The sequence below is a fragment of the Musca vetustissima genome, unplaced genomic scaffold (assembly GCF_032173495.1).
Source record: "Musca vetustissima isolate MV318-11 ecotype Yass unplaced genomic scaffold, APGP_CSIRO_Mvet_v1 utg41420, whole genome shotgun sequence".
NCBI lineage: Eukaryota > Metazoa > Arthropoda > Insecta > Diptera > Muscidae > Musca > Musca vetustissima.
Genome location: NW_026876793.1, coordinates 38,368 through 56,584, shown reverse-complemented (window position 1 = coordinate 56,584; position 18,217 = coordinate 38,368). Strand labels below are relative to the sequence as shown.

The following is an 18,217-nucleotide window of genomic DNA, read 5'->3' as shown; positions in this document are numbered from 1 at the left end:
ATTATTTTATCAAAAAATTTGGCAATTTTTTTATTATTTTTTTAGGTGAAAATTACTATTTTGAAGCTTTTTAGCTTTACGCACTTAAGTACACTCAACACTTTACTTTTAAACTGTATTAATGTTTTAAAGTTTCCTTCAATTTCATTTTTTTATTTTCTGCGCGCTAGATCGGTATTTTTTCCCACCGTGCGTGCGTAGGTTCAAGCTATAACAAAGTGCCTTAACTGGTTAAGTTCAAACTTAGTACAAAATAAAACAAATATAATTACTGATAGCAAACAAGGTATAAAGGCAATATTTTCCAAAACAGTTAGATCCATACCTGTAGTGGAATGTATACAGACCATAAACAAATTCTCTCAACAAGGACATGTACATTGGCAGATTCTGAGGCTCTAACACCCTTGACATCTGATGCAAATGTAAACCTATATACTTTTGAAATTTTATATCGATTTAGCGACATAAATCTTTATCAAATAAATAGCATATCAAATTGTTATGATCGAATTCTAGATCTGGCATTTGTGAATTATACACAATATTTTGAAATAATTAGAATACCTCCAGTATGTACTCCCGAAGATAACTACCATCCTACATTATGCATATCCATGATGCATAATAATTTAGCTACCAAAAATTCTTCAATGTCATCTATGTCTTCAACCCCATTCCCGGTGTCAAAATTATTTTTGATTTAGTTCGAATATACTCTAATTCTAGAATTCAAAATTTCAAGTGAAAATCTCAACAACTCTTGAAGATATAGCCGATTTATTGTTTCAGTGACGGCAAAAGTGATTCTCAAACTTTAAAAGCATTTTTCTCAAAACCAATGGCGGACACGATAACTCAAAAACTAATAATCCAATTGATTCCAAATTTTGACACGTTTCTCTGGGAGTGTATAGCTCTAGGATAAAGCCAATCGGTGAAGATCTTCCTTATTTTTAAGCGTAGTTTGTGGTCAATATAGGCGATTTTCTAAAAAAAATTTTTTCAATGTTCCGCCAATTGTTGTGCGAGAGCCAGACATGTACGCTTTCTAACACCGTTAGAATTTTCGGATCCCGTTTTCCAGTAAGGAGTTATCATGCCCGCCATCAAAAATAAGGACTTTTCTTTGATCACAAAAAACTACAATTTTTTTTTTGTAAATTACTTTTCTTCCTTTATAAATCTTCAAATATATATGTGCAAATTTACAAACCTTAACAAGCATTAGTATTCATTTACCAGCCCATTTAAAATCTTAAAAATAATAATTCGAGAATGGGGGGTTCCCTTAAATCTGTTCCTAATTATACAAACCTTAACAAACCTTACAAACCTTAACAAGCATTAGTATTCATTTACCAACCCATTAAAAATCTTAAAAATAAAAATTCGAGAATGGGGGGTTCCCTTAAATCTGTTCCTAATTATAATAAAACGGACTTCCGAAAGCTAAACGCACTTATATCAACCGTAAATTGGACCTCATTATTTATTTGTAAGAGTCATAGTGATCAAGAATTATCAGTATACTGATAATTCTATCTGAATTTTATGATATCCTAAATAAATTTGTTCTAGAATGTGTTCCCTCTGTTAGAGTTAGAAACTCGAAAAAATATCCATGGGTCACATCTGCGCTTTCAAGTATTAAAAAAATATATACAAAATCAGGCTCCTCTACAGATTTTGATAAATATGCTGTTTCAAGGTCTAAATAAAAAAGAAAAGCTACGTCATAGCCCACAATTTTGAAATTCAATAATCAGACGTTTGAGAAAAACTCTAAAATTTCAGAGTGCTTTGCAATTTTTTTCGCTACAACATATTCATATTCACCCTGTCCAAATAAAGACACATATAGTTATAAATTATCGACGATATATCAAATATCTATGCCTTTTTTACAAAGTCAATGTGTTTCTAAAAATCTACGTAATTTAAGATCAATCAAAAGTCCAGGTCCGGATGGCATTCCTACGATAATTCTAAAGTACTGTTCAGATACATTGGCTGTCCCTTTAACGCTGTTGTTTAATTATTCCCTAGTATTTTCCTACATACTGGAAGAAATCCAATATAGTTCCATTACACAACTCTGGCATTACTGATGTAATTTCTCATAAAGTTCAGCCAATCTTAAGTCCATATCAACATGGTTTTCATAGTGGCCTCTCAACCAACAAATCTTATACACCAATCTTATACAAATTTCCTCAACCGTCATAAAAGGTTTTATTCAGCGTAATCAAACCGATACAATTTACACTGACTTCAGTAAAGCTTTTGACAGGGTTAACCATGAACTTTTAATACATAAATTAAATCATATTGGTTTTAGTATAAATTTTGTTAAGGGGACCCCCCCATTCTCGGGGTCAAAATTTTTGTTGATATAATTCGAATCTACAATGATTAAAGAATGTCTCTACAAAATTTCAAGTGAAAATCTCAAGAACTCTTGAAGATATAGCCGATTTATTGTGTCAGCATCAAGTGACGGCTGAAGGGCTTCTCAAACTTTAAACTTAAGGGGACCCCCCCCATTCTCGGGGTCAAAATTTTTGTTGATATAATTCGAATCTACACTGATTAAATAATGTCTCTACAAAATTTCAAGTGAAAATCTCAAGAACTCTTGAAGATATATCCGATTTATTGTGTCAGCATCAAGTGACGGCTGAAGGGCTTCTCAAACTTTAAACGCGTTTTTCTCTAAACATTTTTTTGCGAATGGCGGGCACGATAACTCAAAAACTAATAATCCAATCGGTTCCAAATTTTGCAACGTTTCTCTGGGAGTGTATAGCTCTCGTATGAACTAGGATAAAACCAATCGGTGAAGATCTTCCTTATTTTTTAACTTGGTTTTTGATAAAAAATCGGCGATTTTCCAAAAATATTTTTTCAAAGGTACACCATTTTGTTAATTTTAGAGCGAAGTCAATAATCCTAGTTCATACGAGAGCCAGACATGTACTCTTTCTAACACCGTTGGAATTTTCGGATTCCGATGTTTCAGTGAGGAGTTATCATGCCCGCCATCAAAAATAAGGACTTTTCTTTAATTACAAAAAACAACAACAAAACAATAACAAAAATTTTTTGTAAATTATTTTTCTTCTCTTTTAAACCTTCAAATATATATGTGCAAAGTTACAAACCTTAACAAGCATTGGTATTGATTTACCAGCCCATTGAAAATCTTGAAAAATTACAATCGAGAATGGGTGGGGTTCCCTTAAAAACTAATAATCCAATCGGTTCCAAATTTTGCAACGTTTCTCTGGGAGTGTATAGCTCTCGTATGAACTAGGATAAAGCCAATCGGTGAAGATCTTCCTTATTTTTAAACTTGGTTTTTTGGTAAAAATCGGCGATTTTCCAAAAATATTTTTTCAAAGGTCCACCATTTTGTTAATTTTAGAGCGAAGTCAATAATCCTAGTTCATACGAGAGCCAGACATGTACTCTTTCTAACACCGTTGGAATTTTCGGATTCCGATGTTCCAGTGAGGAGTTATCATACCCGCCATCAAAAATAAGGACTTTTCTATAATTACAAAAAACAACAACAAAACAATAACAAAATTTTTTTGTAAATTATTTTTCTTCTCTTTTAAATCTTCAATTATTCATTTACCAGCCCATTGAAAATCTTGAAAAATTAAAATCGAGAATGGGGGTGGTTCCCTTAAATGGATATCATCTTATATGCGAAATAGATCACAGGTTGTTGTTGTAACAGGTTGGCTGTTGACGAAAGTTCTTTCCTGAAAAATGTTGATAGAAGTCAATAATCCTAGTTCATACGAGAGCCAGACATGTACTCTTTCTAACACCGTTGGAATTTTCGGATTCCGATGTTCCAGTGAGGAGTTATCATACCCGCCATCAAAAATAAGGACTTTTCTTTGATTACAAAAAACAACAACAAAACAATAACAAAATTTTTTTGTAAATTATTTTTCTTCTCTTTTAAATCTTCAATTATATATGTGCAAAGTTACAAACCTTAGCAAGCATTTGTATTCATTTACCAGCCCATTGAAAATCTTGAAAAATTAAAATCGAGAATGGGGTGTGGTTCCCTTAAATGGATATCATCTTATTTGCGAAATAGATCACAGGTTGTTGTTGCAACAGGTTGGCTGTTGACGAAAGTTCTTTCCTGAAAAATGTTGATAGAAGAAAACGGAAGGAAAAGGAAAATATATTAATTAATTAATTAGGAATTCGGATTTGAAGAGGGTAGCCGGAGAAATTGTGCCTCCTCTATTGGCTTTAGCCATAAGTCTATGGGCAATAGACTCGTAGGCTCGGACGGACAATTGAATAAATGGTGTGTGTCGTGAGGGCTTTGCTGGCAGGAGGGACACCTGTTTAGGGTTCCGGGGACAATGCGCTCTCGATACGAGTTGAGTACATTGCTGTATCCGGACCTTAGTTGTGCCAGAATTGAACGGGTTTGCCTAGGAAGAAGCCTCTAACTCTCCGAAATTGCAGGAGGATGTTGGTGTAGGACTTTATTGCATCTGTTGCCATTTATGGCATCGGAGACCGCCAGTTGATGCACGGATTTCATCGCGTTCGCTATCGACAATCTGTTGACGTCCGATGGAATGACGTCTTGGATGTCATCACGATAGCGCCTGAAGTCCTTTCGGATGTGTCGCGGAGATCACAGGTTGTTGTTGTAACAGGTTGGCTGTTGACGAAAGTTCTTTCCTGAAAAATGTTGATAGAAGAAAACGGAAGGAAAAGGAAAATATATTAATTAATTAGGAATTGGGATTTGAAGAGGGTAGCCGGAGAAATTGTGCCACCTCTATTGGCTTTAGCCATAAGTCTATGGGCAATAGACTCGTAGGCTCGGACGGACAATTGAATAAATTGTGTGTGTCGTGAGGGCTTTGCTGGCAGGAGGGACACCTGTTTAGGGTTCCGAGTTGAGTACATTGCTGTAACCAGACCTTAGTTGTGCCAGAATTGAACGGGTTTGCCTAGGAAGAAGCCTCTCACTCTCCGAAATTGCAGGAGGATGCTGTTTTAGGACTTTATTGCATCTGTTGCCATTTATGGCATCGGAGACCGCCAGTTGATGCACGGATTTCATCGCGTTCGCTATCGACAATCTGTTGACGTCCGATGGAATGTGTCGCGGAGGTCGCGGAGATCACAAGTAGTCTTGTTTGCTGATTGTCTCTCCAAATCCATTGATGTTCTTTCCGGTGTTCCCCATTTAAAGGTCGTTTACATTGAACCGGATTTGGTTAACCGAGTGGGTTTAAATTTTCAATTCCTTTGAATATATGCCAAATAAATCCTCATAAAGTAGGTTAACCCGGTAAAAAGTTCTAATGTAAATGCCGTATTAGGCCCACTCCTCTTTCTTCTACTTATAAATGATTTGCCAAATGCAATAATCCATTCCAAGTTGCTAGTGTATACAGACTGAATTACTTCAAAATGATTTAAATATCCGTTTTTAATGGTGCAAATTAAACTGTATGGATTTAAACCTAAACAAATGTACGCATATGTGTTTTACCAGATCTTCTACTTTAACAAGGCAATACAATATTAATGCTACTGTTATCAACTGTTGTTGTTGTAGCAGCTAGTACTGCTGTGTATTTCCAATTTGTCTTAATCTGGTTCTGCCTCTAACTCCAAATTCAGAAAGGCTGCGACCTGTACAGGTTGAGTCCAGAAAGAAGATGGGGTTAGGAGAGTGGCCTTGGCTGGACAATTAAACAGATGTAGCGTATCATGTGGTCCGTTACCACATGCCGGGCAGACATTGTCGACCTCTCCATCAAACCGTGCCCAATACGAATTGAGGCGGCTACACCATCCAGATCTCAGCTGTGCCAAGACCACTCTAGTTTGTCGAGGTAGCTGCTGCTCTTCTGCGGCTATCTCAGGCGGATGGTCATCGAGGATGGTATTCACACGATATTCTTGAACTGCTTCCTCAACTGCGTCCGTGTGAATACTGTTCAATCCTGCTTGATAGGCCTGTTGATCTAGAGGCTCCCTTTTGTATCTCTGGACCTCTCTCTCCAGATCATGGAGATCCTTCCTGACATGCCTGGGTGGTGGGTGCCTATCCATTAGGTAGCGGTTCGGATGGCTGCTCCTATAAAACCCAAGCAAGTATTGCATCGACAACATCTTGTTGTGTTGACGCACAGGAAGGATCTTCGTCTCCTCATGCAAGTGGTCTATTGGAGTCATGAGGAGACACCCTGTTGCAGTCCTCAGGGCGGCATTTTGGCAGGATTGAAGATTTTTCCACTGCGTTGCACTAACGTTAGCGGACCACACTGGCGCCGCATAGTTTACCACAGACCGGTCTATTGCCTTATAAGTCGTTAACAAGGTTTCCTTGTCAGCTCCCCAAGTGCTGCCGGCTAGCGACTTGAGAACCTTGTTTCTGCTCCTGACTTTGTCGCAAATAGCTGTGGCATGCGCGGACGACTTGTATAGGCTATCGAATGTGACCCCTAGAACCTTGGGGTAATTAGTGGTCGGAATTGTGGACCCCTCGACCTGCACATTCAAAGATAGCCTCATTTCCGCTGTCCATGTGGTAAACAGTGTGGCCGTTGATTTTGTGGCGGATATTTTCATATTCCTCGACCGGAAAAAATCTGCGATATCTACGAGATAGTGATTCAGCCTCTCGCAAATGTCATCAATTTTTGGTCCTGACGCCATAATCGTGCAATCATCCGCATATGTCACGATCTTTATGCCGTCCGGTGGGCGTGGAATTCCAGAGAGGTAGAGGTTAAACAGTTCCGGAGATATCACCCCTCCTTGGGGAACTCCCTGTTTAACTCTACGGGCCTTCGATTTCCTGTCTCTGAATTCCACGTACGACTGGCGTCCACACATATAGTTCACGATCCAACGTTTCAAACTTGGCCGGAGGGTTGTTCTCTCGATGTCCTCGAACAGCTTGGCGTGACTGACGGTATCAAATGCCTTTGATAGGTCTAGCGCCACCATGACTGTCCTGTTACACGGCCTGTTCTGGTTGAGTCCTTCTGCTATGTGTGCGGAAATGGCGTGCAAAGCTGTTGTTGTGCTATGCTGTTTCCGGAATCCATGCTGATGATCAGCAACCGAGTAGCATTCACGAATGCTGGGGAGTAGTAAAGCCTCAAGTGTCTTGGCTACTGGCGACAAAAGTGAGATCGGCCTGTATGACTCACCTTTGCTGGCATCCTTGCCCGGCTTCAGTAGCGGGACCACCCTGCCCATTTTCCAGGCGTCGGGAACTACTAGGGTGGATAACGACAAGTTGAGGGCTTTGGTGAGATAATCTACTCCTGGCTCATCAAGCTGCTTCAACATCACCATTGAGATTCCATCTGGACCAAGCGCTTTGGATGATTTCGCGTTCTGATGACATTTGCAACATCCTCCAACGTAAATTGTGGTGGTTCCTCCTCCACCTGAAGAGAGCGTATACGGCGCAACACTCTTCTCTTCGCCCGGTCACTCTCGGGGTGCTCTATAAACTGCCGGTTGAAATAACACGCGCACCTCTTCGGATCTGTCACCTCAACGCCGTTAAACGAGACAGAAGTCCGATCCTCCTTCTTTCCAGGGTTCGAGAGCGACTTAACCGTTGCCCATAATTTACTCACTCCGGTACTGATGTTGCAACACTTCAGATGCTCTAGCCACTTTTTCCGCTTATGCTCGCCGACTAACCTGTTCACTTCCAACGTCAGTTCTCTGACTCTTGGGTTAGTAGGGTTAGAACGGCGAAGCTCATCACGCTCATTCGCTAGTCCCGCTGCCTCTGCTGGGAAGTTCGGTCTTAGTTCGGGTATACGACCCGCAGGTATATAGCGAGCGGCTGCAGCAGTGATGATATCCCGGAAATTCCTTTCTGCTACCCGAGCGTCAGAAGGGATGGGCAGTTCTCTGAAGCGACGATTGGTGAAATTTCTGAACTCTTGCCAATTGGCTTTCCCATGATTAAGGAAAGTACGGCGTTCAGAAGTTATGAAATCGGGTGGTCTGTTGATGGATATGACGATAGGGAGGTGGTCTGACCCCAATGATATGACGGGTTGCCAAGCCACGTCATTCGTCAGACCCGGAGACACGATGGATATGTCCGGTGAGCTTTGGCAGTCTCCCCTCATCCTGGTGGGTATGTCCTCGTTCACCGTGCAAAACGTTGAGCTATCAATTTGCTCGGCCAGCGCCATGCCCCTCTGGTCATTACCTAGGACGGAATGCCATAACTCATGATGTGCATTGAAATCCCCTAGCACCAGACGGTTATTACCTTCCAAAAGATGACTAATGTCGGGCAAATAACGCGGGGCACAGCTATTTAACGGCGGAATGTAAACGTTAAGCACCTCTACCTCGGCGGTACCACATTTGACCGCTACCCCCATACATTCCATGTATGGGTCACTAGAGTCTAGCTCAAGCGAGATAGGTCTGTACAGGACAGAATGGTGCAATAGGAATGCTAAAGTTATCAACTGTAGATTCATTTGTTGATCTTGGTATTTTAATGGATCCAAAATTAGTTTTAATAATCATGTAATTTCTATGGTAAACAAAGCTCCTCAATATACATATATTCCAATAAAATTGAATAAGTGCAGAAACAATTTATACTTTTTGCACTGAGAGGTTTACATTGCAATAGTGATTTTGTGTTGCCTTCTTACACTAGCAGGTTAAAATTAATTCGATTGCCTACATTAAAAAGTAGACGTATTATGTTGAACACTATGATGGCAATTAAAATATTTAACGATAATAAACCCTCAGACTTCCTAATTTCATCCATTAGAATAAATGTTTCTTTTCGATCCAGTAGATGTTATCAACCATTATACGTAGACTCTCATCGCACAAACTATTCTATTGGAGATCCGCTTAGTAAAATGTGCATTGATTTCAACTCTGTGTATTCTAACGTAGACTTTTGCATGAATATAGAACTAATAAAATCTAATGTAATTGTATTTTTAAATGAATAACACAACTTAAAAACAAAAAGGCTGTTGAAGTAGATTTCTGTAGGGAGCCCCCCCCCTCTCGGCAGGGTGGGGAAAGTGAGGCATGGGAACGCTCGGAAAAAAACTAGCTAGAAATGCTACTGCACTACCCACAATAGATGTGGGCAATGTCAAACCCTTTAACCCAAAATTCACAAACATTTTCTGAGCTGAACCAAATGAAGACAAAGATAAGCAAAATAAGCAAACCCTTTAACCCAAAATTCTTCGGGATAATGAGGGGACAGAAAAGATCACAAACATTTTCTGAGCTGAACCAAATGAAGACAAAGATAAGCAAAATAAGCACACTGGCGGGTATTATTGCGGGACATGAAGGCACATATACACAAGGTTGAATGCGAGGGTTGCAGCAGGTGTAGGCAAGGTGCAGGCAAGACAGTGATACGCTGCAACATTTCTTGTGCCACTACCCAGCTTTTACAGGCCTAACCGACGGACTAACCGATGTGAGGGTTTGAATGTAGAAGATTGAAGAAATTGATTATACCCCATCCCTTAAATTATATTTTGTTAGATGTTCTCAATTTGTTTAAACAAAAAGTAATAAAATTCCCTGTAAATTTTATTTCAGTAGATCCCATCCTGTTTAATTATATTTATGTCTATATTTATTTTTTATCTTTTAATTAATATTGTAAAATTTGAAAAAAATTAATATTAAAGATATTAATATTAATTGCTATCAGAAAATATTAAAGATATTTTCTGATAGCAATTATATAAATGACTAGCATAGGCCCGCTACGTTGTTAGCGAATCTTTTTACAATAAAAAAACAAATCGTTGATGCTTCTAACTTACTTAATCGAGTACAACTTACGTAATTTTATTTATTTTATTTGAAAGTGTACTATTTTCTCGATCCTCCCGATAGATCATATAAACCAATGCAAATAGTATCATAATACGTTTTTTACCTTTTTTGTTTCTTTCGGTAGTTAATTACTAATAGTAAAATATGTAGTACGTTTTAGTACTTATAGTAAGTAGTGCCCTTATAGGACGAATTACAATTTTCCACAGCGCATCATTTATTATGCAGACACCTCCCTTTATAGGAAAGATTTTCATTAAAATTGCAGAAATTTAGTATTTCTGGTACGTTAGGTGTTACAAAATCCTCAATGGAAAAAATTGTCGGTATTTTCAGTATATCCTCGGCATAAAGATGTAGCCCATTAATCATTACATCGGAAGTAGTAGTATAATATATTTCCAGTGTGGTTGAAAACATCATTGGAAATAAATATCAGTACTATTATTTTAGAAATGTTTGAAACATTTGCGTTTAAAAGTACCTACACTATAACACTTGTGGTGTTCAGCGGTTTGTTTGCAAAGTTTCACTAACCGTTTTTTAACCAAAATTCACATAGTATAGTATGTATCCATGTGGGATTGGAAACTCTATTTCATATAACCGTTAGTAATTTTTAGTAAAAATCTTCGAAAAATATTTCCATAAACGATTTTATTTGACATAGTCAAAAATAAATGCTAAAATTCGGATATCTGTATCTTACCTTGCCTATTTAGTACTTTGTACTACAAATTAAAAAATAATTTGTTATAAATTAATATACATACAAAATGTCAGGACTCTGTCTCTACTCGTTCTGTCGTATAAAATATTTAGTACTTTAAGTACAAATGTCTAACAAAATTGCGAAAAGCATTGTTTGCATAGAAAAAGCCTAGTACCCAAATTCTATATCCACCCGTACCGCCGTATACAATGTGTTGAACTTTTTAGTACATTTTATAATTTATTTCTGTAAAATATTTATGTATAAATATTTATTGTCTTTGTTCCATATAAATATTTAATAACAGGTTCCTATCTTTAGCCGTTGTGTACGGTGGCACAATATTTAGTACTTGTATTCCATTTGTATTCTGTTTGTTTATAATATACAAAACTACATACCGAATTTCAGAATTATGCTTTTTCTCACACAATGCAATATTTTGTATTTTTGGTGCCATTTAGTACGAATTTTGAATAAACCAAGTTTCTTATTTGTACTAAGAGTTGGACATTTTTGTACTCTAAATTTACATTTATATATTTTACCATTCAGTGTGGTACAATATTTAGTACAATTTTCTAAAAATATTTATTTAATAGTTAAGCTACATACTAAATTACAGATTTCAATCTCTAACTTTTCCATTATTACTCTAACTTTTCCATTATACCATTTTAGTACTAATTTCAAAAATATATTACTGTATAGCATAGTATTTGTAATAGTTAAATCTATATACGGTGTTGCAGATTTCTGTTCCTTCCGGTTCCATTAAGTTCCAGAGCAAGGTACATACTAAATTTCAGATTTCTATTTCTACCAGTTCCATTGTATTTTATTATTTAGTACTTTTAATTACTAAATTACTAAATTTGTAATAGTTAAAGCTATATGCGATGTTCCACAACTTTTTAATATATTCTATTACTAATTTAAAAAATATGTTTGCCCATCATTCTATTTGTAATAGCTTAAGTTACATACCAAATTACAGATATCTATCCCTACCTGTTCCATCGTAGTATAATATTTAGTACTTTTTAGTATCTTTAGTACTAATTTTTGCATATCATTCTATTTGTAATAGCTTAAGCTCCATATCCCTACCTGTGGCATCGTAGTACAATATTTAGTACCTTTAGTACTAATTTCCAAAAATTGTTCACATATTGTGATTAGCTTATCATTGACAAAGCTGCATAGCAAATTTCAGAGTTGTACTTCCAACTGTTCCGGCGTAATACAATTTTTAGTACTATTTAGTACCTTTTTAGTACTAATTTCTAAAAAAATATTTTTGCGCCTCATTATATTTGTTATAGCTTACGCTAGATACCAAATTTCAGATATATATCTCCACCAGTTCCATTGAAATATAATATTTAGTACTTTTTAGTATCCTTAGTACTAAATTTCAAATTTTTTTTACACATTCCACTTAGCTCGTCATAGACAAAGCTACGTACCAAATTTCAGTCTTTCAAGTCTAACCATTCCCGCGCAATTCAGTTTTTAGTACTTCTTAGTACCTATTCGTACGTTTCTAGCTTTAGCCGTTTCGTCTGGGCGTTGATGATCAGTCAGTCACTTATAACGCAACTCTTTTATATATATATATATATATATATATATAGATTAATTAATTACACTGTGCGACACGAAAAATTTACAGGGGTTCTAATGAACCAATTCAGTTTAGTTGGAGTCTCTGGACAACGAAAATACCTTTGGTTTTTCTGGGTCACTTCGAAAATTAATTTTATAACGGTAAATATAGAGAAAAACGTGGTTTCATGGATTTTCAATTTGAAAATTGAATAACTTATTTACTTTATAACGGATATATATTATTTCTTTTTTCTTTCGAAGAGTACATTTTTTCCTTTCAAACAAGATATATATTTGGTAAATCGGTTGAGGATTGGCTGAGTTACAGCGGTTGAAATGTGAAAAAATACGCATAAAATGACAAAATTTATTTTTCTTCGGACTGTACGATGAAATTATGATATCAAGCCATTTAAGTTTTATTATATTCCCAATTTGTCATATGTAACTACCGCCAGTCTGCAACTCGCTCTATTGTTGCTGGTGTTCCTCAGGGTTCCATTTTGGGCCCATTGTTGTTCATGTTGTATGTGAATGATGTGTGTCTTTCCGTCCAGCATGCAGACTTGGCAATTTATGCCGATGATTTTCAGCTATTTAGTACCAGCTCATCAGGCATTGTGGATTGCGTCTCCAGATTGGATGGTGATATTGGTCGCATATGTGAATGGGCACAACGTAACAAGTTGAGTATTAATGTTTTTAAAACCAAGTTTGTGGTTTTTAATAGATCTCGCCATGATGCGCCCCACAGTATAATGGTTCAAAATAATATAATTACATCATCTAATAAGATTTCTTCCCTTGGGTTCACAATTGACAACAGTCTTCAGTTTAGTTCTCACATTCCTCACGTCTGCTCCAAACTAAATCTAATTCTTAAGAAGTTGTATAGCCTGAATGTTTTTTTGCCAACTCAGATAAAGTACATGTTGGCTCAATCTTTACTCATGCCTCATTTACTGTACGGCGTTGAAGTGTTTTCGGGTACTAATAAAAATAATATACATAATCTCATATCCTGTTTTCACAAAATTTTAAGGTTTGTTTACGGTAGACGTTGTCGAAATAATTATTCAAGCTTCTCATTTATTTTTCTGGGCACATCATTCGAACATTACTTTCAATTGAGATGTCTTTGCTTTTTTTCAATCTACTTAAACGTAGGGAGCCGTCATATCTGCCTCCCTATTTTCAATTTTTAAATACCTCAAGGAATCCTCAAATTCGCGTTGGATCTTTTATTACCTGTACCTATGAAAAGTCTTTCACTGTACGAGTTGCAAGATTGTGGAACTCCTTACCTCCTAATGTTGATAAATTGATAAATTACTGGAATGACCATACTTAGCAATTTTTGTTTCCATATCCATCGACATTGAGAAAGTTTACCATGTCTATAATACTTAGCTTTTTGTTTACATTCTTGTTTTCAAAAAAATGTGAGTTAGGGTTTTAGGTTTTATGATTATATTTAATATTTTTTAGTATTTTTAAGAATTTTGTAACATCTATTATTTTCGAACTTACAACATATTGTCCGCGTCGGGCTGGGTTGTTGAAAACAATAAATAAATATTACGGGGAAGAAAATTAAATTAGCTTTCGAAACTGATAAAAATCAAAAAAATCGGTTAAAAAATGTATGACTCTAAAGGAACATAACGGTTTGTAACAGGAAACGATACAGACCAATATTTCCTTTAGAGAATTCCTTTAGAGAATCAACATAAAAATGTGTATAAGTCATACATTTTTTAACCGATTTTTTTGATTTTTATTTAATTTAATTTTCTTCCCCGTAATATAATAAAACTTAAATGGCTTGATATCATAATTTCATCGTACAGTCCGAAGAAAAATAAATTTTGTCATTTTATGCGTATTTTTTCACATTTCAACCGCTGTAACTCAGCCAATCCTCTACCGATTTACCAAATATATATCTTGTTTGAAAGGAAAAAGTGTACTCTTCGAAAGAAAAAAGAATAAATCCGTTATAAAGTAAATAAGTTATTCAAATTTCAAATTAAAAATCCATGAAACCACGTTTTTCTCTATATTTACCGTTATAAAATTAATTTTCGAAGTGACCCAGAAAAACCAAAGGTATTTTCGTTGTCCAGAGACTCCAACTAAACAGAATTGGTACATTAGAACCCCTGACAAATTTTTTTTTGTTATTTTGTAGCACAGTGTTATTATTAATTTGTTTTATTGTAATGATAAGTTCCTCAAATTTTATAGCGTTTTTTTAATACTGTTTTAATAACCACGATAACATGATGGAATAACTTTTTTTAATTATTTATAAATATTAAGCGATTTCCGCTTGCTCTTCGAGTATAATCTTAGTTGCAATCAGAATTTTTGTTTGGGTTTCTGTAAATAATTACTACGTTTACTAGTATTGATTGTCAAGTTTGTGAATGCAGATGCATTATTTTGTTATCGTGATTATGATGTTGCTTGTTTTATTTCATAAGCGGAGGATTTTTGCATTATTTTTTAATAAATGTGGTCTGCGGACTTTCAAATTTTTATGAATAAATAAATTAAATAAAATTTCTCAAACAATACAAAATTCCTGGATTCATGGGGAAATCAACCCCAAGATGCTTAATCTAACTAACTTTCTTTTCATCTCTAGAGTGCACGACAAGCCTCAACTGGCTTAAGTGTATGCCATTTTTTGTTGGATATGTGGTGGTGTAATGTACCAATCTTGTCAAACTATGGATATGGATGGAGTATTTTCCATACCACTAATCGTTTTGATATTAAAAACATGTGAACCTTCGTCAAGTGGTTTTCCACTTAATAAGTTACCTACCAAAAACCTGAACCTACGTCGATACAATTTTGCAATTTTGGTACCCATTGAGAACTCTCTGTGCCAAATTACAGTCAATTTGATTGTAAAATGTGGCTAATAGATAAAAATTAGGGGCTTAACTCTAGTTTAGTTAAAAAGATCTGATTTTTCTGAAAAATTTTGCAGAGGGAGGTATTTTTACCCTTATTATGGGGATATATTTTTTCTTGTGAGATCCGATTAATAAAAAATGGGTATCCATTGAGTGGTCTATCTCAAACCGATTTGGAGATACAGCCAAAAACTCTGTTTTGGACCCCGATTTTTTTTTTTTTTTTGAAAATCACCCTAAAAGTGGTAAATGAGTCTATTATACTCCCTCACCAATCCTGAGTCAAATGATACACAATTTGCCTGCCCCAAAATGGTGCTATATGTCGCTGTATCTGTTGTGGATCAAAAGATATGGGTCTTATAACCCTACAAAGACAAGGAAATTCTGTCGCGTAGCCGTATCTGTCCATAGGAGTCTTAAATCTCCGGAAAAAAACAGGCCACACCAAACTATCTATTTAACAGGAGTTTCTGCCGCGTAGCCGATGTTGGTATTGGTATTTGTTTTTTTACTATATCTCAAAATGGTCCCTTATCAATGGAAAATTATTTTTATAAGCTTTAATATGATACTCATTTTATATTAGCCGGATCCCTAGAACCGGTTACCCGTATCCTTCCGGGTGCACCAATTTTTTAACAATAATCAAAATAGGATTACTTTTATTTCGATTTGTTCCTGAGTTGTTCCCAAATGACGAATATAAACATGAGTATTTTGGATTTCAAAATATTTTTTTTATTTCATTGTAGGTATGTCTACTGTAGACAATGTAAATTTATGCTGAATTCCCAGTCAATTTCGCCATGAGTTTCTGTTCTTTCGCTTGCCTCTTTGCTTCTCTTTGAAGCTTCTTCTCTTCTCGTTCCTTCTGTTCAAGTACTTCTTTGAACCTTTCATCGCGAGGATCAACTTTATATCCAAAGTGCCTTCGCACCTCTTCTACTAGCCGTTCTTTTCTCTGTTTAGCTGCAATAGCATCTGCTTCTTTTTTCAATATTTTGTTTTGCAAATCTTTTTTCCATTGTTCAAGTTTTTCCATATTTTGCGCAATGGCTTCCTCGCGACTTTTGATTTCTTGGACTTGTTTTTGCTCTTCCTGCCTTGATTTCATAACCATGTCAGAAAATGACTTTGGTTCAATTTCTTTCTCATAAATGCACTGCAACTTAAAGTCAAAATTATTTGGAAAACATATCCGTGGGTCTACACCACTTTCGGATCCATACCGGGCAAAAACCTTTCTCTGGTATTTTTCTGTTAGGTGTATCCATGAGTGGGGCTCTTTGTATGGTGTTTTATTATGAAGAATATTCCTATGTTGTTGCAGAAGTCCAGATTTGTCACGTTTAACAGTAACCTTCTCACTACCCACTTCAAAAACATCAGGAGGCTGCACCTTTTCTACATTATCTTCAATGGCAGATGCATTAGAAAATCGCTGTCGCCGCACGATATTTAGAATATTCACTTCCAGTGTTTTTCTAACACCCAAAACATTCATGTTGGATAACAAAAATGTACTAATTTTAACGAGGGTTTAATGTTTTATTTACTTGGTCTTCAAACAGGGCGACTATGGTATATTCAATATTGCATAACCTTATTTTAAACTGAGCGAGGACATGAGCCCTATCTTACAACAAAAACTACTATAGATCATTGATATGTCAAAAATAATCTTAAAAAACCGATTCATTCGTTTTTTGACACACATTAATTAAGTTAATAATAATAAAATTTAGTTAAATTAAAGGTTTTAGTTAAATTAAAGTTTTTCACTCATCATTCTGTTATTTATTTATTGGTTTCAAGGCACAACAATTTATTTGGCAGTACTCTGTATCAACAAAACAGCTGTTGCTGTTACCTTTTCATTATATTTCCACCAAGGTAGATGTATAAGGTAGCCGCATCGGCGAATTTCTAAAACAAACATCGGTTGTTGTAATTTGTTATGTCAAAAATATTTTGCCAAAACAGATTCATAAGATTTTTTAAACGAATTCTTGTAGAAAATGTTAATAAAAGTATTGCCCAACAAGCTCTTCAAAATTCAGAGATTTTCATTTATAATTTTGTTTTTTAATTTTTTGGTTCTACCAAGGTTATTTAATATGGTAGCCGCATCGGCCCAGCTGTTGGACAAATAAATGTCAAAAATGTTGTTGTAATGTTGAACCAAAAAATTAAAAAACGAAATTATAAATGAAAATCTCCGAATTTCGAATAGATTTTTTGGCAATACTTTTATTAACATTTTCTACAAGAATTTGTGTGAAAAAATCTTGTCAATCTGTTTGTTTTGGCAAAATGTTTTTGACATATCAAAATACAACAACCGATGTTTGTTGTAGAAATTCGCCGATGCGGCTACCTTGTATATCTACCTTGGGTTCTACATTACAACAACATTTTTGACATATATTTCCACCACACACGTAAAATTTGCCTAGTCGCTTTCGATTAAAATAATTTTATTACTATAACAGGGTGATTCAGAAGAGATAAATTACAATGTAAGGATGTACACACCTTCACTATCTACAGCGATGTACACGAAATAGTAATGGTGTTTTTACACGATATGTATTTTACATATGTGCTGTCACTTATTTCATCCATATGTAATTCCTTATGTGTGTCAAAATTAGCAGTGTACACAAAACATTTATTTTTGTGTTCAAATCGGCATATGCATTTTACATATGACATAACCTATAAACAAAAAAACACTTTTATTTTTTCTTAAATCAACATCATTTTTTTATTAAACACCTACAAACGAAAAAATAATTTGTAATTGTTGCCTTTTCATCCTTTTTTTTGAATTGCAATTGAAATATTTTCTTCCAACAATGTGTTTCATTCAAACAGCTGATTTCCTTATGTTTCACATACGAAAATAGAGCGCGTCCTATTCGGAAAAAAATACATATGTAATTGCATCTCGTTTTGACACATTGAAATTTCCGTATGTTTCACATGACGAGTTCGATTTTCCATATGTAAAAAAGTGACAGCACATATGTAAAATACATATCGTGTAGAAACACCATAAGATCTAGTACATGGCACAATG

At 35.5% G+C, this 18,217-nt stretch overlaps 1 protein-coding gene across 1 annotated transcript; it reads right to left on the bottom strand.

The window, feature by feature from the left end:
• Window positions 1-15,913: 15,913 nt before the first annotated feature.
• On the bottom strand, window positions 15,914-16,639 carry LOC133321345 (large ribosomal subunit protein mL64). The gene has a single exon (XM_061530437.1). It carries the CDS (start codon window positions 16,637-16,639, stop codon window positions 15,914-15,916), a length of 726 nt encoding a protein of 241 aa, XP_061386421.1.
• Window positions 16,640-18,217: the final 1,578 nt, after the last annotated feature.